The following is a 23193-nucleotide window of genomic DNA, read 5'->3' as shown; positions in this document are numbered from 1 at the left end:
TGGGTCCTAGTATACACCTCCTTACAGGCAGAAAGAGGGAAAATCCATTCTAACCTGCTTTAAAAGGCACACACCAGTCATTTTACGAGGTCTACTGTAATGCGACTGTGTGAGTTTTTGTATCCAAATATATTTTACCAGGTGGTTGTTAATTCATTATGTCCTATTATGTACCTTGGCTGATTACACAACATAGCTGTAAAAATGTATTGCAATGCTTTAATTTGCAAATGGAAAATTCCATTGCATCACTTTCGATTATGATCAGTCTGTATAATATTCAATTCAGAGTTTTGGTGAATATAAAATTCTAGAATTATCAAATATTCAAAACATATGGTGTAACTGTTTTGTCTATATTCCCCTACAGTGTAACACATCCTCTTGTCGACACCATTTATTCTAAAGAATAAAAGAAAATTAAAAATGAATAACACCAAAATAATGTACTCCAATCACTTGGGGTAAAATTTCTGATAATTTATGAAGAACTGGTGTAATGTCAGAGACTTACAACCCTGTTACTTTATTAGGGCATCTAAAGAACAAAATGTACTTGCACAACAAATCTAAAACAATAAGAAAATCTGTATGTATTATGTACACTGCCAGTAAAAAGTGTGGACACACCTTCCTGAATGTATGGTTTTCATAACCTCAAATCTTTTCATAAATCCATATAGTTCCATAACATTCTAATTAATAGGCTATAAAGAAGCCATCAAAACTGATGTTTTGTGCTGGTTTGAGTAATAAAAACATTGTTAAAAACATGGATATATTATGAGGCTCCCAAGTGGAATAACTGTCTAAGCTTTGGCTTTGTTGTCAGGAAATCAAATATTCATAACCAGACAATGCCACAGCCATCAGTGGTCACAAGTCCAGCAGGATGTAACTGGCATCATTCACCCTGCTTTGTAGCATCATGTGATGGGGGAAACCTAGCTAGAGGGTAGAACTGGACATGGCTAAACTGGTAAGAAAAGTGTGGAAAAAGTCTATGTATACATTTGTTTTCAAAATATTCATTATATTCATGTAATGGTCCTTTTCCCAGTTAGTGCCTTTCAACATCAAACAAGATCTCAGCATCTGTATCTTTTTCAGTACTGTTGGGAAAGCATCTGAAGTGGATCCTCATGAGGCTGCTATAGATAATGTGTGTACTAAACTTAATAATGGCAGAAGTGTGTGTGGCTGGATGGGGTGCGGGGGTCTAATATGAATAATCCAAAACAACATTTTTATTAAGATTACTATATTTTGTATCAATATTGTAATAATAAATTATGTTTAACATTTTTGTATACAATAAAGGATAGAAGTAAACCTTGGCTAATGAAATTGAGCATGAACAAACAAGTCTGCTTCATTTAATAGACCTTTAAAACACTGTGCATACAGCTGGCCCTGTTAAGCAAACAGAATGTTAGGGGTTTGAGTGCATGGGCAGATGTGGAGTAAATTCTCTACTATAGCGACATCTACTGGCTACAGTACCAATAATGCCAAAGTCTATGAGGGGTTAACACAATTATTTATTTTTTGCATTGCATTGTTATTACAGCAATAACATCACTAAGGCACTCTTAGGACCTTAACATTCATTCAGAATCTATTATAACAAGTGTGCAATATAACTTTGAAGCATGAAAAAAAGTCTTTGGCTAAATGCTGTCCAAAATCTACAGTACATCCTTAAGTGCAATATGAAGAGATACGTTATAAAGTGTCAAACCGTTTACACTTTCAAAAAAACATCAGTAGCCACTATTACTGATCTGTCATGGTGCTAAAAGAATGAAGCAGAAGCATGAAGTGATCTCTGCATAACATACTAAGAAATGTATTATCATAATCAAAAGGAACAATGTCCAAACAAATATAAAACATTCAAAGGTGTTACACATAAGAGTAAATGAAGAATGGGTCATCATAATATCTTGTGAGAGAGTACCTGAAAATGCTACACTTATAACAAAAACATTAGCAACCACACTGTACTGTATTTTGAGGGATTTGGAATGAGAGCTATGCAAAGTAGGACTTTTGAAAAGCTAATTTTGAAGTAAGATGAAAAGGTATCAAATAACGTGACAAATTGACATGCATTTAAAACTAAAGCTCCTTTGAAAGGAAGCCCAAATCATCAATTGATGTTGCTTTACACCTACATCATGGAGATGCACATATTCTAGATGCAATTCTCAAGCTTTTTCAAGAGTCTATTTGCCCATACAATGCTCAAGCAGTATGGTTGAATATAGTGGCACCATGTAACTTTAATAAAACACAAGATTTGAACAGAGAAATATAACATCTAACTCTACCATGAACCTGACTTTTCCAAACAAAAAATCCAAGTGATAAAATTGAAAATGTTACATTTGGAACTGAAAAAAAGTAAATGTTTAACTTCAAAATGTCTTTACATGTAAATTGCAAATTTTTTTTTAATTATTAGAAGGTTTATTCATTCACAGTAAAAAAAAAAAAAATACATCATGGGTAATCGCCACTTATAAAGCAACAAAAATACTTACTAAAGTGTCTCTCACATGAAAAAGTAGGTTCATAAATCCAGGTTGCCAACTGATCTCATACTGTACTCAAGTGAAATTATGCTTGATATGTCAACAAATCCGACTCTTGACAGAACAATGTCTTTTGCTTAGTAAAGTGCAACTTATACCTTCATGTTATTACCAGAACAATTTCCTGTTTTTTTCCCAGTCTACTTAGTAGTGCCATTAAAACGGAGCTCCAGCAGGTAACGGATGCGACACTGACTTTCTTTATAAATGAGATACTCACTGTTATAGAAATGGCTGTTTTCATATTGAGGCTGGTTTATAGCTTTTCCCTGTGGAACTGCCACCTTCTTACCATCCAACTCAATGATGACATCTTTTGAGGGATCTGTGAAGGTCAAAAAAAAAAAAGAACTATGACTAAGGACATAAGGTTTCAATAACTACAAGAGTAAGAATTTTACATAAAACTAGTTCAAATGTCTGTGGATATTAACAGCTTCCACAATAGAAGATTCAGCCACTTTTACAAAGTATTTTGAGGAAACGAAAGATGATTCAACCTGGTTCTTGTCTTCCACGTGCTACCACACTGTCATAGCCATTAGGAGGCTTTCTTAGGCCACAGTCATCTACAGTGATGGTGTGCTCTCTTCCCAGAGCAACTTCATTGAGAAACATAATCCCAATATTGTTTGAAGGGCAGACTGCCAAAAAAGGATACCAAGTTTAAAAAAAAGACATGTATATGGTGCCTTTCTGTGCACACGTTAAATTCAAATATTTTTACATATAAATTTGTGAAGTACTACTGGCATGGGTTAATGCCTCTTCCCCTTGTGGAAGAACTTCAGAATGGCAAAATGTTCACATGATCAATGAATTAAGAAACCAAGGTGTTTTCTGTGATTACAAAGCAGATGCTCCAGAATTCAGCTAGGCCTGTACCTGTAACAGATTCCTCTTTTTTGGGTAACCACATGTGAGTTGAGTCTTAATCTTTACCAGAAAAAAAATCTAATAAATAAAGGCAAGACAGTGCCCTATCCACAGTGTAGCAAGCTGTTTAAAATTTCATTTGTTCTCCCCAGTTATAGTGAGATTATCGGCTTTGTCATCAGCTCACTTGTCAATCATCAGCGATATGCCTTATCACACAGGCCTACTGAAAACAGCATGTGGGAGGTACCAGTGGTGGTAATTATGTCACACTGAAAACTGGCCAAGTTTCAAGACAATCTTAACTGTTTCCTAGTTTCTCCTTTATTCCAGTGATGACACGTAATGAGCAAGACATCAGTCCTCACCATAACCAGCTGATTTCTGATTTTCAGAGGCAAAGTAGATCCCCCTGCCCACCCGTCCTCCAGAGTGGGGCATGATGCGAAGGCCGCTCTTCAAAATGGCTGCGACCACTGCCACATTCGTGCCGTGCCATAGCAGCTTCCGGTTCTCCAAAGTATCGTTCTCACTGAAGCGCTCTGCCTACACAAGCAGAGATACACATTCACAAACACAGACATTGCAATATTCATATTTAATTGGAAAGTTAAGCTGAATGAGTGAAGCTATAACATCTAGGATCTGAGCAACTGAAAATTCTACACACTGCACATAATCATATTATCATGTTAAACTGTGTGTAAAGTACGTATATCTCACCTCTTTTTCTCTGTCTACTTCCCATACATCTACTATGGTGAGTCCACGGCCAGTGGTGTTTAAGTACTTCTCAATAATCTTAAAACAAGTCAAAGAAATAGCAAATGGCAACCAGACATTAAATATGCTGTTAGGTTTTTTTATACATGTTAGAGCATTTCTCAATTCACTCTAAACCTTAGCATTTTATTCAGGTTTATACATCAAGTATTTGCTGTTGTATGAATAAATAATTTTAACAGGCCAGTGTACCTTAAATTCATTGGATTTCTTATCTAGCAGGGTGAGGTTGCATTTGAGAGACTGGTAGTCCTGGTCTACTGGATGAGGCGCAGTCTCTATCATCTCCTCTTTAGCCTTTTCTGACTCGGCTTTGAGGCACTGGGCTATCTCTATATCTGCTAAGACCTACCAGGGGTGAAAACAAGAGAGAACACGTACCATAACTGTTTTTACATGCATGTGATTTAGAGCAGTCAAACATGTAAAATTATTCATAGTAATTATTCACGGTAATTTGTGTAGTTCTTTGCAATTCCTCTCATTCATCTTGTTTGCTCTTATTGGAACCTAGGAAATTAGTTTTTTCTATTTAAAAAGCAGTGATTTTGTTATAAGTGGACAAAATAACCTTCATCAGTATGCATTCTTAATCTTTAATAATGAGCTTTAACCCAAACATGCATGTACGCAGGGTGAGCATGAAAACTGGAAACTGCCACCATTGCTTCTGTTAGTTTATGGATTGTTAATTCATAGTTCTCCCAAAAGCACTGTCCAGTGTAGTTTACCTTATAAGTAGTACATTTTTTTTGCTTGTAAATGATATTTTGGAGCTATGTTTAATCAAGAGAACAATCGATGGAACTTGATATTTTATAGCTGTATTTAAAAAGAGGGCTATAGACGCAGAGCCACAGCAACAGCACACAAGTAGCTGGGCTTCAGGCTGCAACTATGGATGTCTTGAAGGGTCAAAGGAAATGCAAACTAGGAAGTGCAAAAAACTATCAAAAAAATGTATGAAAGGCAAGGGAAAAAATGTAGGGAAGCACTTTACCAGAAGCATCTCTTTCTTGCTTTGAAGGATGGAAGCATCGTTGATGACAGGGGGTCTACTGCGGCCAAAATTATGTGGAATAATGGTGAAGAACTTAGAAGTGATCTCTGCTAAAGTGTTTTGATTACTTTTCTTCTTTATGGCCTCCTCAATCTCCTCTAATGCCTCAAACCCTTTTGCAATCTGCTGCTTACTCAGCTTCCCCAGTGGCATCTTCTTAATGTCTGTGTAAGGAGACAGAATTAGTTAGAAATACAAGATCTGTCATTTTCAAACATGCCTTGCTCTGTGAAGATGGCTTAGAAACTGACTTAGAAAAACAGACATCCTAATCAAGCTTACACTGACTTTTTGAGGGCTGACTTTAATAAACGCCTCAATCACTGCAATACTGTCTCACTGGAGAAAGTACTACAGGAAAATCAGTACACTTCAGGAAAAAATAGTTGCCTTGGCTGTAAGTCAGGTTTAGAAAGTACATTTAAAGTCTTTGGTCATCTTGAGGTCTAAACCAGACAAACAAGTTGAACTGAGGTCACACCGAGGTTCATGTTCTCCATGGCTTCTTTGAACATGTCATTGTTGAAGATGAACTTCATGAGCCTTTGAGTGGAACTGTCCAGTGTGCATGGCAGAATGTTCTTTTTCACCGTCGCAGCTCCAGCATCTACAGCATCAACCTGAGTAACACATAAAACCAGCAACATTGATAGAGTGCAGGAGTTAACCAACCAGTATTCACATGTTTTAAAACAACTCACTACTTATAGTATATTTCACAGATCACATCTCTGGGGACACAAACAATGGTGACTCCCTTTGTTGGAGCTAATGTGGGAAGTGGTTACTATACTCTTAAACCCAGATAGAATTAGTCATCCATGGGGAGGTGGGTAATGCCAGTTTACCATCAGATGTCTGTAATGTTTATGATCGGTTCGCATTAAATAAGAAATCTGAAATGATAAAGATGGCTACTCAATTTATGCACAAACTTCACCCCAGCATAAAATAAGAAAATGTCAAAACATTTAATTTAGTCATTATGTTGTTTATGTGAATTCAGTGCATCAGTTAGCATCACCATCAGCTTACATCATCTCTGCATGAGGTCAAACTTTTTTTTAGTACATGTAAGATAGGACTATAATGTTACATATCAACTTGATTTAGCCACAGACAACAAAAGCAAATGCTTCTTTGAGTGTCTCCAAACTTAAGAAATTTTATTTCTACATGATGGTATTTTAACAACATGTCAACACGAGACTGAATATAAACTGAGGTTAATTTTATGGCTGGTTTTATAGCAGGTAAAAGGCACTGGAATGTTTATAGAAGCAGGGGTGCGCAGTCTGGCAGACTGGCGCGGCACATTCGGACGAGCGTAAAATCACTGAGAAAAGCTGGTAAAAATCACATTACCCGACCTCCTTGTGAAAAAACAAATGCCATCCAAATAGGGTTTTACAAATAAATGTTACTAAATGCACTAAAAATGACCTCACTTGTCTCATGTGTACTCAGTAAAAAAATTGCAGTTATTAAGCTTTGATTTTATGAGCTGTTGTTGACTTGTAAACTCCCAAGATAACGGTGATGCTAATGGTGCACGGCATTCACTTAAGACAGCGAGGTAAATGGAAGCAAATGAAATAATGGCTAAACTAAATGTTTTAACATTTTCTACTCTTTTTAGGAGTGAGGCATGCATAAACTGAGCATCCACTCCCATCTATGTCATATAAAGAGATTTCTTTCCCTGTAAGAATCACTCATAAACAATACAGATGTCCTGAGGTAAACTGCAATTACCCCACCTCCCCATGGAAAACGAATCCTGTCCAAGTAGGGCTTAAGGTAAATAACTGCTGAAAATATAGGTCATATTTAGTCTTACTGTTGAAATAACAGTATCTTACTAATTAATTTCTTAATTTGTTTTTTTTTTTATATTTACTTTCACTTCAACATCCTGGTCCCCATCCACCTCTATCAGAGTGTACTTCCCGGAGTAAGAGACAAAGTTTTCCCGATCGCTCCAGTTGTTCTTCGTCTTGTCTTTGAATTTCTTCTCAAAGTTCTTAGTGGCAGTATCAACATTTGAAGGGCCAGCTAAATTGTTCTGTCCTGACTCTCCCTGGAAAGGAAAGGAATAAAGGTAAGGAGAACTCTACAAGCACTAACAGAAGTAAAAAGGCTGGGTATTGAAATTCAATACTTAAAAAAAAAAAAAAAAATTAAGAGTGAATTACAGTGTGCACAGTGTGACAGTTTTGATCATGAGTCATTCTATATATAGAATATATTCTCATATATTCTTTGCAAAGATAAATACTCACTCGACTGTGTGCATTGCTATCACTGATTTTGCTTAATCTGTGATAGAAACAAACACTACACATGGACTAATCGGGGTGTACCAACAAAAGCCAATATACTAACTTACTGGATGTTATATTATTATCCTGCCATGAAACATGAGTGTTTTGATGCTAGCTCAGTGTCAAGGGTGCGTAGTCATGGATGCATTGTTAATGAGGCACATGAGGTAGTGTGGTTATTTCTCTAGGTACGCTAGAACAGAACAGCAAACAATGAAAACATTTTTTTCAGTTTTACATGTTACAACAACAAGCCAAAATCATGGCATGTCATCAACCTAGGAGAAAAGGCAGAGTCCCCTTGTATGGGTGTATGCTGTTTTTTGTCCTGCTAAGGTTTCAGAAACTTTTTAATAAGTAAATTCATTAATAGCTTCTAATTTCTCAGTTATGTATAAACTGTTTGTAAAAGCAATTTATGTTTACATTATGAAAATATGTTTTAAACTGTACTAAGTGAATTGTGTGTGCTAGGAAAGATCTCTTTGTGCTACTTAACCTTTGTAGACTTTTTAGCTAGCACTAAAAAATATGCATACAGCCCTGCTGTGTCAGATGTAAAACAATAATGCAATCTATAATTAATTTAATAGAATGTTTTATTAGACACCAATGAAACTTACCACTCTGCCCCATCTTGTCCAGCAATAGTACCTTCCTCCAACAACTAAGACTTGGATCACATAAAATTTGTTGTTGTTATTTCCTATGTTAGTTTGATTCAGCATACAGTCGTAGTCCTCGTGTACCTGTAAGACCAAATAATTGGTATGAGAGTTTTCACAGAGAAATAGTTATGTATGAAATAAATATTGACTCCTGTATGTGTTCCGTACCACTGACACAGATCTCCCAACACTATTTATGGTAGGGTGTTTTGCATTTTCGCATATTTAATACAAAGAAATAATCATTTTTGTGGTTTTAACTTATGGATAGTGATGTAAGATATGTGCAAGTGGATACCATCTGTAAACTGTAACTCAACCAACAATTAATTAAAATGGATATGGAAAAAAAAATGTTTAGTCATAACCTCAGGATTTGACAGTTTACAAAAGCTGTCTGGTTTCCTCTTGGCCTTAGTCTGTGGTCCTGTGGCCTTCAGAGCGTCCTTAGCAGATGCAAACTTGTCTTTTACTGGAGTCTCAGGCTCCTGCTTTATCTTCTTCCCTCCCGCTTTGGCTGCAGATGCTGCCTTTCTCTTTGGTGCCATTCTTTCTCCTTTTCCTAACACACCTGGAGCAGTTATACATTAATTTCAGTGTTTATACGACAAGATTATTCACAGAGTTACATGCTCTGACTAATGTTTGATTGCATTAAGTTTTATACAAGAATAGAAAAGAATTTCAGTGCATGTGCATTGAGGTTAAACCATTTAGAGGTAAGAAACTGCAGAAACTGGTCTGCAGAGGAGACGAGGTTTATACTCTGAGCTTTAAAAGACGGCGGTGGGACGGACGGCCAGCTTCTGTGTCTCAGAGCACGAGGTCTTCCTTTATAAGTGCATGTGAAGGACGTTTTTCTGAGTCTGACGTCAGTTTAAAGCCATTAAAAACTCAAGCACGCCAACTGGAAACTCATCTCACGCCGACTGGACCTCACGTGATGTTCGCTGTCATGGTAACGTTTACTCTAAGCGCTGCTCCACGCATGCGCGTCATTTTGCATCTGATTACTTGCAGTGAGCATGTAAACGAAGATTTTCATCAGATTGTTGAACAGAGTGATCATATAAACACCTCAGCCTGAATCTGTAATCAGATTGTTTTCAATCGGATTGGCAAAAATCTTTGCATGTAAACATAACCACTGTTATTCACCCCAACACAAACTAAACAGCTTTGTTTTTTTCTCAGTGATGGAATAAAGCAGGCATTTATTTAATTACGCTTTAAAATTTGAAGGGGTGTCTGGATCCCTTGGGACCGTTTCTATATGCAGTTCACATCGATCACGCGAAAACACGTCTAACTATTCTTGACAGAGAAACAGCAGAGGCTGCGAAGCCAAGCACAGCCGAAAAGCAGAGAAACGTCTGAGCCAAGCGTTCAAATGTAGGGCGGTTATGAATCTGGATTTGGCTGCAGTGGTGAGTTCCAGTAAGATGACTCAATACCGAAGGCCTGCCCGGACATGCCGGCAGCCGACTGCCTCTAGTGCCTCTAGTGTCCGCTGAATAGAAATATATCCTCTCTTCAGGGCACATCACAACGGAGTCCCTAGAGATTCCCTCAGCTATTCACACACGGCTCATGACCAGGTTACTTAGCTAACCTATGTAGTCAACATCACTTTTGTAGCCTTAAACATCCCCCGTTAACGTTCGCTAACAGTTCAGGAGGAAATAAAGGTATTCTGCTAATGTGGACACTAACCGGTAACTACGTTACGCCAAAAGCTAGCCGGCTAGGTTAAGTTAGTTAGCCTGCTAGTTGTGTTACAACAGCACGGAGAGTTTCAGCAGGAGCAGTGCTCAACCCAGGCAGAAGTTCAGGTCTAACTAGATAACCTACATACCGTGGAAGCACACATTAAAGTTAGCTGACCAGCCTGCTGTTAGCAGTGCAGCTAGCGAAACGTTAGCGCAGTTACAGCATGCAAATCTGAAGCTAATTAACCAGAAATTTACCATTCATAAGAACAAGACACAGCTATGTTCTCAACATAATACATTTGATACGAACACTTATTAGCCGTTAACAGCTATTATCTATCTATGTCAGGCTGACTGACTGAAATAAAGACCAAACTCACCGTGCTAATGACCCTTAACGTTAAGTAAATCTAGCTCTCTTTCAGTCAGTCAGTCGGTCAGTGAGCTCCGGGAGGAGGGACTGCTCCTCACTGTGTGCTCACACCCCTCTGTCTTAAAGCTCCATGACAACCAAGTTTAGCTCAGAAAACGTTGTTTTTCTTGACATTGACTTATTATGTTAAAATAATGACTTATTTTCTCAGGATTTTTACGTATTATCTCGGGAGTTTGACTTGAGAAAGTAAGAAAATATGATCTAACTCGTTTCAAAATCTTTCAAAATATTATGTCAAACCTTCGAGGGAATAAGTCATTATTTTGGCATATTAAGCCAACATTTCTATTACATATTTCAACATAAAGTAACAGTTCCAACAATTAACAATATCATATTTCCTTTTCCAACAAATTTCCAAAGATAAACTATTTTTAATTTTATAACGCACAGTATGAGTGGCGCATTTAGCATTACTATTTTCCCCTGTGATCATTTCCACAACATTAATATTCACATTAGCCAAAAATAATTCAACAATTGCTATGATGAGTTTGGTTATCCATCTACTCGGCGTACGTGACGCGTCATAGGACCTATAGGAACGTAAGAGGCGTGGCCATATAAAGTGGCCGTGCGTAAAGATACAGAGATTTGCATATAAGCACGTGTTTCACTCTACAGCAGGTGCGCCCACAGTAGTTGTAAGGAGTATTTTAGCTTAGACTGCCTTTTGAATGAGGCACAATCAAGCGTATTCAATCAGAACATAGCTTGTATACATATTTCAGTCAGGGAAATTTACTAAAGAGAAACTTACTAAATCTGATTTCTTGACGGTGGTGATAGCAACTTCTGCAACGTAAATATATCCATTTTATTTACTATCCAAAACCACCATTGAGCCTACATGGATCTACAGGTTAATATGCGATGCTTATGATGGTAAAACAGTGGTAAATCTGGGAAAAAAAAGTCTTTGGGGACTAGTGTGTCTACAATGCCCTGCGTGTACCTCTTCACCATGAATCGCTTTCTAAAAAATTATTTAGGCCAAAACTTTATCTCCGAACAGTCAGAAAACAATGTCTCCATCACCAGGCAGCATATTCAAAACCATTTCATCTAATATCTTTCTGCAGGGGAGCTTTTAAAGGCAGTAAACATTTTGGTTCTGATCACCACCAGTTTCTCTGCAATGGAGCATTTTAAATTAAACCACTCTGAATTACTTTATTTACATATTAATAATTTAGTTATGTAGGACCCTCAGAGATTTTATGTAGAAAAGTTAAGGGAATTTTGCTTTAAAGGATAAATAGGGGTTAGATAATCATACAAATTGAATTATGGTTTTTGGTACACTGCATAAATAAACTTTAAAAGGCTTTTAATGCTGGCCTGTCTCCACTAGATGGAAGTAACGTACAGCAGCAGAAACAGTGTGAGCGTGCTGCTCTTCGTTCTTCAATAGTCCAGACTCTTACTCGCTATATCGTTTGGCATCGTCTGGTGACTGTTGTGAGCTCACTGTTGGGCTGAATGTTCATTCTTAATCCTGATGTGACTTTCAGGATGCACAGCAGTTGTTTGTATGAAAATGGGGAGCAGAAGAAAAGAGTATAAGGATGAGCTCCATTGAGTGTTCTAAACAACAGATATTGAGTTTGCTCCTCAAAGAAAACTCATAGTATTGAAACTGCAGTATCGATCTGTCCACTCCTACTTTTTGTTAATCTGTTTTAATTAGTTAAAAAAGGGGAGCTCTTTGCCATCTGAGACCATTCAGACATTAGATAATGGAAAACATCTGCCCATGTTGTACATTATATACGTCTACTGCACCTTGTCCTGTTCTGCACTTTATAGGTTCGCAGCTGCCATAAATGGGAACAATAGATAACTCTGTTAAAGTCATACTGCCAGATTACTGCCTGGTTTTACTACTGCTGGAAAGTGAACTGGTTGTGTAAAAGCACCTGACAGTTTAAGACCACTGAAACATTTCCTTCTGCCCTGGGAAACAAAGCAGTCATGAAAACAGGAGTCAAAATGTTTTAAATCTACTACAGAGTTAGTTTCATCATATCTATTCTAATGTTAAACACTTTGGTAGATTGTTAGAGCTGATTAGGGAATAAACCATTAAATGATATTAGCCATTATGTATTGTGTAACACAGTTTAACATGCAATGTCCAGAAAATATAGAATGATGCAATGTTAGTTAAGACACAGTTGTATGGAAATGTTTGACCCTCAGTCATATTACATGTTTTGTTGATTTTCTAAGTGAGAATAAGTGAAGATATCTTCTACAGGAAACAGGCTCATATAGGACATTTTTCTATAAATGTTAGAACTGTTTATTTGCTGAGTTTAACATATTGGGAAAAAAAGAAAACACAAAATATAAAATGTTGCATCACTCATGCACAGGTCACATTTTATATTTTGTGTTTTACTTATTTATTTATTGAAATATTTTAATTTAGCAAGCAGCAGTTGTGAATAAATCCTTTAAATGGCAAGTCAAGAATAGCTCAAGCAGTTTACATTGCCCCTTTAGTTGCTGAATAATAAAAAAAGCCTTAGTATGTAATAATAACTGTGCTGAAGGGTGTTCTTTGTAGAGCATTTGTACTTATTTTCAACAAAACATCATTTGACCAGGGGTATCTTGGAAAGGTTCTTTTAAATGAATTAAAACTAAATTTTTTTATTCCCTCAAAATATTAATACCACCGTATATTGAAGAGTGTTCCTGCTTTTGGTGCTCCAACAGAATAGCTGACCTTGGTAGAGAATGAGTTATAGCTCTAGAAACCTGATCATTATAAATGATGTCTTATACATTGGATGAATAAGTCACTGTAACATCAGTTCATCAACTCGAAAGGACAATTTCCTCCATGTCATTTGATGGTGGGAATTGAACTATGAGGTATTATGATAAATGCCAAATGCCTTTTTCTTTAACTCTGTGATTGATCCTGGTCAAGCCACAGCAGAGGAATTGCTGTCATCTGAAAAGAGTTTAAAATGTGTATAGATGACAGTGGTATAAGCATGGGAGTGTAGACAAGTACTCTATAACAAAAGAATGCAACCATATGAAATCATCATTGGGAACAGGGTACTTTATCAAAGCATTTGGCTCAGTTACAATCATTTCTGTACGGAAAAGATCAATTAATACAGCCTATAAAATGTCCACATTAATGGCTCAGCTATATCTGTCCAGCGATTAATCAGATACTTGAATTGGTATCGGCTGTGAGCAAATCACTTCAGTCTATCCTTGGGAATCTGCCAATGACTATTTATAGGGTCATTTGCTTTTAAATTTGCTTCCAGCATGATGTCTGGATTCCCACAGACCACTCACTGGAAGGAAGACTAATCAACTAGGCCCCCATTAGTACAGGTTATTTATTAGTGATTTAATGAACAATAAAGTAGGCCTGCGGTGTTTCTCATCAGGACTTTAATTATTGTGCACTTACATAATAGTGTCAGTGAGCAACCTTCATTCTTTGATTAGCTGTGTTTACCCCTTAAAATCACAGGCCTATTACATTTTACAACTTCCTATTCAGTAACTACATGGAAAACAATACAAACTGATTCAGTTATTCTTAAATAGAAGTGAGGAGCTGGTGTGTCCTGCTCATTTAAAGCAATGGATCACTAAAAAGATACATAGATTTACCCCAAACTTTATGAATCAGCCAAGATTTTCATCTCTTAGTTTTGCACGGGTGCTACAAGGCTTCCAGTTTCATAGATTTTCATGACATTAGTCTTGTTCAAAATTAAAGAAGTAGATTTCATACACCATTTAACCCCTTAAAATCCTAGGGTACTTATTAAGTCTTATTATTCAGTAATTACAGGGACCTTAATGCCTAATATGTAATAAAACTAGGGCCTGCCAATAGGCCCTGACCTTGTAAGGGGTTAAGAAATCCCTTAAAAAGATTAAAATAAAAAGATTAATTCAGCAGATTTTTTATGTCTGTGTAATGCTCAATAAGATGTAAATAAAGTCATTCAGAGTAGTTTGACATGAAATGCTCCATTAGTGAGAAAATCACTGTTTCAGAATTGTCCACAGTGGTGGCAATAGGAACCAGATGTCTGAAAAGGGCAGAAGGGTACGTGCAGGGCATTGGGAAGGCAAAATAGCCCTCAAAGAAAACTATTTTTATAAAGATTTATTACTATGTTATGTGATAAGATATTATATTTTGGCCTAAATGATATTTTAAAAATCTATTCACGGGTACATGCAGGGCATTGTGAGCCAAGATATTGCCCAAAGAAACTTATGAAAACAATTTTTTAAAAGATTTTTTTTCCCAATATTTATCACTGTCTTACCATCCTCAGCATTACTTGTAAAACTCAGGGGACACGTGAGGGTTCACTGTTGGTTTTAAATATCAAATAAAATGGTTCTATTTGTGTTGTAGAGCCCTGGTTCTAATCACTACCAATTTAAAGAAATATGAGAAAGTTTATCTAAAATGAACCAATATCATTTATATCTCAACAATTGAATTGTATGTCATTTTGAAAAATCTGTGGAATCTGTTTGATAGCCCGATGTCTTTGTTGCAGCGTTGACCTGAGTCCACTAGATGGAAATAATATACAGCAGCAGAAACAGTGTGAAATTGTTGCTCTGCATTCTCCAGCTGTCCACTCTCTTGTCGTGTATATATTTTGGCTTCCTCTGGTAACTGATGTGAGCTCTTTTCAGTGTTGGGCTCAATGTTTATTCTTATATTCATGAGGTGACTTTGGTGTATTTGCTCAGGAAGCACAACAGATGGTGAGGAAATGCAGAGTCCCTTTGAAAGCTTATAGTTTAGCATGCAGCTCAGCTCTAATTGCTCAGTATAATTGCTCTAAAACAACATGGAAAATATGACCCAATAACTACTTTGTTAACACTAATGTTTATTAATTAAAGGACTCCTTAATTTACCACTTGGTCCCACTGAAAGTAAAAAACCCTGTGGAAATCTATACAGACATAGATATAATAGGAGTGCATTCGTGTATTTATGATGGTCTGACCACTGACAGAATGCATTGTGTGACCCATGATTACAGAAAATTCTTGCAAGTATCAAAATGAAAAATAGCATCAAGACGAGTGAGAGTAAGATTTGTTATTGTCTTGTAATCAGAAATCTAACGTGTTCCTTAAAGGTTTCTATTAATCACAATGTATATAACAATGTTTAGTACCTAGAATTGTAGAAATTCAATCCACATGATCATCAAATCATGCTGCGAATAAATAGAATCAACCAAATTTGTTTTTATATTTATATAAAACACATTTTATTTACATAAATTACAAGAAAGCACAAACCTGAATCACCAAAAATCTACATTAAAAACATCCTGTATATAATACATTAAACAGATTTACTATCATTTTACTCCATGTCTCAAATAATACTTTATCATATGTTCAATAAAAAGAAGGGGTATACAGAGTTTCAATTGGCATCCCGTTGATAACTTCTAACTACTCTCAGAGAGAGAGAGAGAGAGAGAGAGAGAGAAAGAGAGAGAGAGAGAGAGAGAGAGAGAGAGAGAGAGAATTGGGAAATTGTACTCACAGCACGTTGAGAACAACATAAGTGGCCCTCTTTACTGAGAATGGCCTTCTTAATATCAGCAAACACCTGTTTTATTGACTAGTGATAAGATTCATCTGTATACGTTTGGCAGATGGACGGAACTCCTGTCTTTCAGAGAGATGATGTTGTCGAATCCACTACTTCTCTTCCATTACACACTGTCGGCACAATGTTCGCGGCTGAAGCTGCAGGGCAGAAAAATAGTTTTAGTGACATTGAAAAATATTAGTGACATTAACCCACATGCTGTCCTAATCAGATTTACAGACATTTTTACTGTCATTACCGCATGAAATTTGAAGACACTGCATTCTATATGTTAAAGTGTAGTTATGATTTAAAAGAGTCTATTTAGCAAGTTGAAAATGGGAATGAGGACGAGTATTATTATTGATAAAATCTATCAGGACTAAATGGTTCTGTTACAAAGGAACCCCATCGCTGTAAATCTTAAAGGCAAGAAGCTCTTTTGATTTTGTGTGTGGAATCTACACGTGGCAATGCTTCTGATTTACAGTCTACACATGGCATGATAAAAGGATAATGTTATGTTTAATAATTGTTTTATAAAATATACCACCAGTAACCTCACTGCTCATGCTTACATATATCCATATGTATTACATACATCAATATATATACTTATATATACCATATATAAAATATCAAACATTAAAATATAACTTCATGTATTTTATTTTATTATTTTGATGTTTTCAATGACATTTTGTCACTTTTACATCAGCAAGGTAGTTTGTAGATGTTATTGGTCCAAGGTGTGTATGTTGATGAAACATCCAAAATATCCCCAGAGGCTGTATTTAAAATATAAATGATTTACACTAGCTTAATAAAATGCTGTTTCTGGATAAATACCATGAATATAAATCATTGCTGTCATATCAAATCCATATGTTCTTACACCATTTAAAAATAAAAGCATCATATTTCATTGTGTTAACATTTAATGATAAATGAACCAATAGAAATGCTCCAGTATACATGAAATAAAATCTCACTGCATTAAAGAATTGGTTCACCAAAAAATCACACATGCACAATATCCTCTTAACCCAAGTGTAGTGGACTGGCCAAGACATGTTTGCTGATGTTTGCTTCAGTACTTTTGCACTGGAGCTGTGAGGCTAATATAATAGTTATATAGAACAATTAAATGTATGAGCCTCATAGATCCAGAAAGAAGCAAATTTCAGGCACCAAATATGTCTCTGCAGGTGGAATGTGTTTGTGATAATGGGGAACACTGTGTAAATGAGCTTTTTTGCAAAAAAAAAAAGGTTCTCTAAAGTACAATAAAGTTAGGAATGCTTTTCTGTCTCGTTTTCTGTTCACAGCTTAGAGAGATTCATTATGACAGTGATGAAATGTTAGTATGTCTAGATTATCTGGTGTATAATCTACAGGCTTGGGCTGGGGTCAGCCCAGTGGTGCTAGTTGTCAGCGGTACTGGCCACCAGTGACGCTGGATGCCAGTGGTGCTAGTAGTCAATAGTGCTGGTGGTCAGTGGTGCTATACCTTGGGAGAAGCTGGAGCCAGGACCGGTGGTGACACTGAAGCGGGTGGTGGCCACTCTGAGCGTGGTGACGTTCTTCTGCGGCTGGAACAGGATGATGTGGATCTTGGGAGCGAAGAGGCAGCCCAGAACCACTGAACCACTCAGACTCACTGAGATACACATGGTGGTGGTCTGGACCTGAGAGAACACAGATAAACCCACAATGAACTTTACATCACTGAAGACAGAGCTTCTGAATTATAGTGTGAAGAATAGAAATCCATTAGATTCAAATGTTTTCTCTGTACAGGCAGTTCTTTCAGCATCTAGAGTCATATAGCAGGAAATTATTTAATTTGTTACACTCTTAGATATAGAAGTTCTTTGGTTTTAGGAAAAATCTTTACATTATAGAGTGCAGAAACTTTACATCTTTAAACTTTATAAAGGTTCTTCATTTATAACATCTTATTTGCAAAAATTGTTCTTCAAAGAGCCACTCATGGAAAGTGTAGCATCTAAGGCTTTAACAAATTGTCATCACAGCTTTGTGTTGATTTTTCTGTGTTGAATCTCCTCCAAAGACTCTCATGTGCATGTTGCAGGAGTTTGATTGCAGGCACGTGTGGAGAGAATTAGTGTGAAGTGTGTTAGGATGTTTCTCTGCATACTAATGTCAGTGCTATAAAATGGCACTTTTTCAGAGAAGTGACTGCAAAGGTCAAACTGAAGCAATGGAGATCTTCTGTGTTCTGTAATGCAGTTCTAGTTCATATCATCTTCCTACTTTGTAATTCATTGTTTCTGTAATTTAGAAGGTTCCATGGTTGTATATGTAATCCGTAGTTAGCAATGCTTCTACATGGTTTGTAATAGTAATGACAATTACATGGTTCTACATGTAATTCTACAGTTAGTAATGCTTTTGATTTGTTTAATATGATAAATATTACAATATTAATATTTGAGAATATAAATTTGTATTGTATGTTGTATACAATTCTGCAAAGGGGTGTTTTTGTATTAGTACAACTGTTAGTCCCGAAGACACAAGCTGATTGATTGAGATGTACGTTTCAAGTAGAGACAGAACCAGAAAATAGTTACATTAGATAAATATAAAGATTTAAATGATAAGAAAAAGAAAACTTCAAGACGCTTGTATAATAAATGTATAACAATAATAATAACAGCTGCGATGAAGAGAAGTTGTGTTTTCTTCAGCTCTTTATGCTAATGCTTATTAAAGCTAGTGATATGCATTAGTAAAGTGGCTGTAATTATAGCTGCAAACATATTTGTTTTTAGTGTTTGCATGCATGATGTTTATTTTGAAGCTACCATCCATGACCTACATTTGTTTAGTTTATTCTGGTGTTTTTCATTCTTTCTATCTTCCACATATGTAATCTACAGCTGATTACCATGGTAATTTCAGTCGGTACTAAAAGAACATAAATCCTATTGACTCAAAACTTCCTGATAATAAGCCAGTGGGAAGTATGTTTTGAGTCCATACAGTTCAGTAAGTACAGGGAAACGTGTATTGCCTGTGATAAATGATCATATACAGAGATCAGGTTACATACTGCGGGAGTATTCCTTTAAATGACAGACAAATGACAGACTCATCTCAGAAAACACCTGGCTTGGTTTTCACAAAGCAGAATTAATTATGGGCCGGATTCCTTCTTATTTATGACGAACGTTGTCAGCACTAATTCTAGATCAGCACTCCTGAGGTGGTTTTTGAATATAGATCATGTTGTCTAAAGTGGCTACCTGAAGAATTCAGCTACACAGTGAAGGTCTGTTAATCTTGTTTCTGTATTTTTACAGAAATTATTTAGGCTATTTGGGTGACTTGTGAGTTCTAGATGTTGTTAGCAACATTAGGTTCTCTGCTCTCTAAATTAAAGACGGAAGATTTAGACTCCATCTTGACCTTGGCTGATTATAGTTGGGGTAAAAAAAAAATTATGTGAATTATTATTTTTTTCCCTGAGACATTCTTTTAATGATGAGATGGATTAGCTGATTAACTGGCGTATCATTGCTATTCACATGAATTTAAATGTTACCAAATCATGGAACATTTCCTTTTATCGGTTAATATTATTTTTGTCTTCTAGTGCACAATGAGATCCAAACAGAGAACACACATGTATTTTGATGGAATATTATGGGAATTTTGTCTTACAGTTTTTTAAATCATTAAAATAACATCATTTAATGAAGCTGGTATCAACTTAGTCTTCATTACATAAAACCAATTTGAAAGTGACAGGCATACCTACTGAGATTGTGAATCATTCAGACACTGGATTCTACCCAAGACTGTATAACTACTTGCAATTTTGGACTCCTGCTTAGGCGAACTGAAGAAGGTGATAAGGAAAAAAAAAAGGATTTTTATTTAAATTTTAAATGGAATGTATTAACAAAATAATTACTTGAATAAACCTGCCAAACGGTAACAGTGAGCAGTTATAGCATGTTAACTGTTTAAAAATTTCTTTTCTAAATGGAGAAAAAAGCAACTAAGAAACTGTAATATGTCCAGACACATGAACCAAATCGATCTATTCTGATTTCATGTTCACTGTACCACCCTGCTCCTCGTCTTTATAACATACATGGCTTGTGATTTATACTTTACTTAGGAGACACATTAAATGTGGCATGGTTAACCTGTTAACCTGTATCACTGCATTAAAGCATAGATGATGAATACAGTACCAGGTTTAAAAGGTGACAACGATTTTAATGATTTGTTACATCATACAATCTTTATATTCTGAATTTTCCCAATACGTTGAACTCCTTAAACCCAAGATACCTGCATGTGGATGCTCACTTCAGCTCCTCACACTCATAACTACATTGCTTATTAGTTTCATAGCAGTTACTGAGTAATTATAGCAGTTATTGAATACTAAGGCTGATGATTGATAACTGAGTAAGAAGCATAAAGATCAGGAGATAAACAGGTATACTGTAATTGCTACATTACATAAAGTGTTACGGAACCTTTTTTTTTGTTCTTTTCCTTTTTGCAGACTGCATGTTTTCACAATGCCTGCCTAAGATCTACAAAGAGTACAGTGTTGCTTTTTATTTGCCAAAAATAGGTTTGGGAGACTTTCTGAAAGAGAAGCATTGCATAACAATAAACCAAAGTGCTTTAAATAATGTATCACACAGTTAGAGCCTTACATGGAAATGTCTTGTTCCTCTTTCCACAGATTTTAACAATCAGATTGCTTTGTGTATTAGAGGCGCATTTCAGGAGAAAGAACAGATTTTTTGCTCGCTCGTTCTTTTCCAGATGATAACGCACCACACCACCTTTTCATCTGAAGGGCTGATAACACATGGTGAGATCTGTTCAACACCACATTACTGCTATACATACATTAGATAAAGACTGTATGTCATTAATAGGCCAAGTTAAATCATGCAAAGAATAATCAATGAATTATCATTCTTACTTTTTCATAATTGAGCCCCTTCAATGAAAAATTATATATCAACCAGCACCCTTTTTAATATGATCAGTTATTTTGTTTTCTCTGTTTTATTTTGTACAACCTTTTATATTGAAAAATGCTTTATTTACATTTTAGTGACCCCTTTATTTTAAATACAGGGCATCAAACAATGCCATACCATGCTTATATGCTTTTTACAAAAAAACAAAAAACAGATACTATTTTCGTTGCAAGGACTCAATTATTCATACATTTTATATCATTAAATGAGGATATTTTAAGTGAAAAAATACAAGAAATATTTTCACACACGGTTTGAGTCTTTAGAATAGCTGAATAAAGATTTGTGCTTCTGTTCTGTCCCTGTGCCCCAGCTGCTGATGCCTCTTGTATGCAAAGGAGCAATATTGTAATTTAAGGCAAGTCTCATTAAATATTTATCCATCAATATTTTAAGATTATTAATATTTTAATATTAATATAAAGATTAACAATATAAGATTTTTTCCCCCAAAAGTAACGTGTGCAATCCAGGAAAGATGTTAGCCAAGAGAGAGACAGAGAGAAAGAAAGAGAGAGAGAAAAAGAAGGAGAAAGATCAACAGACAGAAACAGAAAGAGAGAAACAGAAAGACAGAAAGAGACAGATAAAGAGAAAAGCAGAGAGGCAGACAGAGACAGTGCCAGTGAAAGACAGAAACAGAGAAGGAGACACAGATACTGACACAGAGAAAGAAAGAAACAATGTGAGAAAATTGAGTGAGACAGACAGACTGAAAGAGAGAAAGACTAAAAACCAAAAAAGAGAGACTGACAGAAAGACATAGAGAAAGACAGAGAAAAAGAAAGACAAAAAGAGACAGTTTGAGACAGTGAGAAAATGAGACAGAGAGAGATAGAAGGGAGAGAGATAAACAGACAGAGAGAAACAGGGAGACAGTGGCAGAGAGACAGAGTGAGAGAATGAGAGAAAGAAGAGTGAGGCAGACTGAGAGAGAAAGAAAGAAATGGACAAAAAGACAAAGACAGAAAAAAAAGAGACAAAAAGAAAGTTTGAGTGAGAAAGTGAGAAATAGAGACAGAGAGAAAAAGAGAGACAGTGAGAGAGAAACAGCAATAGAGAGAGAGAAAGAAAGAGAGAGTGAAACAGAAAAACAGAGAGAGAGAGAGAGACAGAGAGAGAGAGAGAGAGAGAGAGAGAGAGAGAGAGAGAGAGAGAGAGAGATTGTTTATGTGCATGTGTGTGTGTTTAGGTCTCTCAAGCACACCTTGTGCCCCCAAGCATGGGCCTCAGCTGGGATTCAGACACCCATGCCTTAACACTCCACACACACACACACACACACACACACACACACACACACACACACCCACACCCCCCCACACCCCCCCACACACACACACACAGAACGGGACACCTTGTTCTTTTCGTCTCTCTATTCACACTCCGGTCTACACTCTTTTTGCTGTATAATCAGGGAATCCCCCATACAGACATGCACCTTTGTCTGTTTCAGTGTATCTCCTTCACTTTTTTCTTCCCATCATGAACTCAAGGGAAAGCTCCCTGCAGCAGTGTTACCTACAGACCAAATGCAGCCAATCACACCAGATGCAGCCCAGTGCACTAAGTATGACCAGCAGGGCACTGTGCATTTACAGCATGTTACTATAGGCTGTGTGAGACTCAGCGGAGCAGTTGTGTCTGACTGATCTGTCTCTACTCTGATTTTGCTCCGCCAGCCAAGTATTTATCAGTCTAGAACACATCATACCATCCACTCCGGTGTGTCACAGATTCACACTTCACTGAACAATGGATAATCTCTCACAATATTTCCTCTGTTTCCCTCTCTTTCCAGCTCCAGGAGCTTCTTTGTGTCTCTCCTTCTCTTTCTTCCTAGTTGCAGCCTCAGATGCTTTGCCCAGAAGTACAAGCACTCTCTGATATTTCTCTACCCATAAAATAATGGATAACAAACTAATGGATATTTTCAGTCACACTCATTGTCTATTTGCACATGTACTTTTATGCACTGGTCTGACGGGTAAAAGTTTTTTCTGTTCTCATAACATACAAACATGGGGACAACCATGAGAAATGTCAGGCTAAATGTAACTGGGAATGGA

The 23193-nt window shown here is 36.5% G+C and overlaps 2 protein-coding genes across 3 annotated transcripts in view; both read right to left on the bottom strand.

The window, feature by feature from the left end:
- Positions 1-1521: 1521 nt before the first annotated feature.
- Positions 1522-10487, bottom strand: parp3 (poly (ADP-ribose) polymerase family, member 3). Its single transcript, XM_017712652.2, has 11 exons — positions 10401-10487; positions 8677-8879; positions 8264-8389; positions 7217-7396; positions 5798-5936; positions 5257-5480; positions 4449-4604; positions 4197-4274; positions 3842-4019; positions 3098-3241; positions 1522-2922 (listed from the first exon to the last, which is right to left on the bottom strand). The coding sequence occupies exons 2-11, from the start codon at positions 8854-8856 to the stop codon at positions 2738-2740; spliced, it is 1590 nt and encodes a 529-aa protein (XP_017568141.1). The 5' UTR covers positions 8857-8879; positions 10401-10487; the 3' UTR covers positions 1522-2737.
- Positions 10488-15763: 5276 nt separating this feature from the next.
- grm2a (glutamate receptor, metabotropic 2a) overlaps positions 15764-23193 on the bottom strand; it is a 78844-nt gene continuing 71414 nt past the window's right edge. For both annotated transcript variants that reach the window (XM_037535170.1, XM_017712653.2), the window contains 2 exons: positions 17593-17770; positions 15764-16240 (listed from right to left, as the gene is read on the bottom strand). In XM_037535170.1, the coding sequence (XP_037391067.1) occupies positions 16167-16240; positions 17593-17770 (252 nt within the window). In that variant the 3' untranslated portion in view covers positions 15764-16166. The remainder of the gene's footprint in view (positions 16241-17592; positions 17771-23193) is intronic.

This window comes from Pygocentrus nattereri, chromosome 26, assembly GCF_015220715.1.
Source record: "Pygocentrus nattereri isolate fPygNat1 chromosome 26, fPygNat1.pri, whole genome shotgun sequence".
NCBI lineage: Eukaryota > Metazoa > Chordata > Actinopteri > Characiformes > Serrasalmidae > Pygocentrus > Pygocentrus nattereri.
The sequence above is the reverse complement of the archived record's forward strand: the minus strand, read 5'-3'. Positions and strand labels throughout refer to the sequence as shown.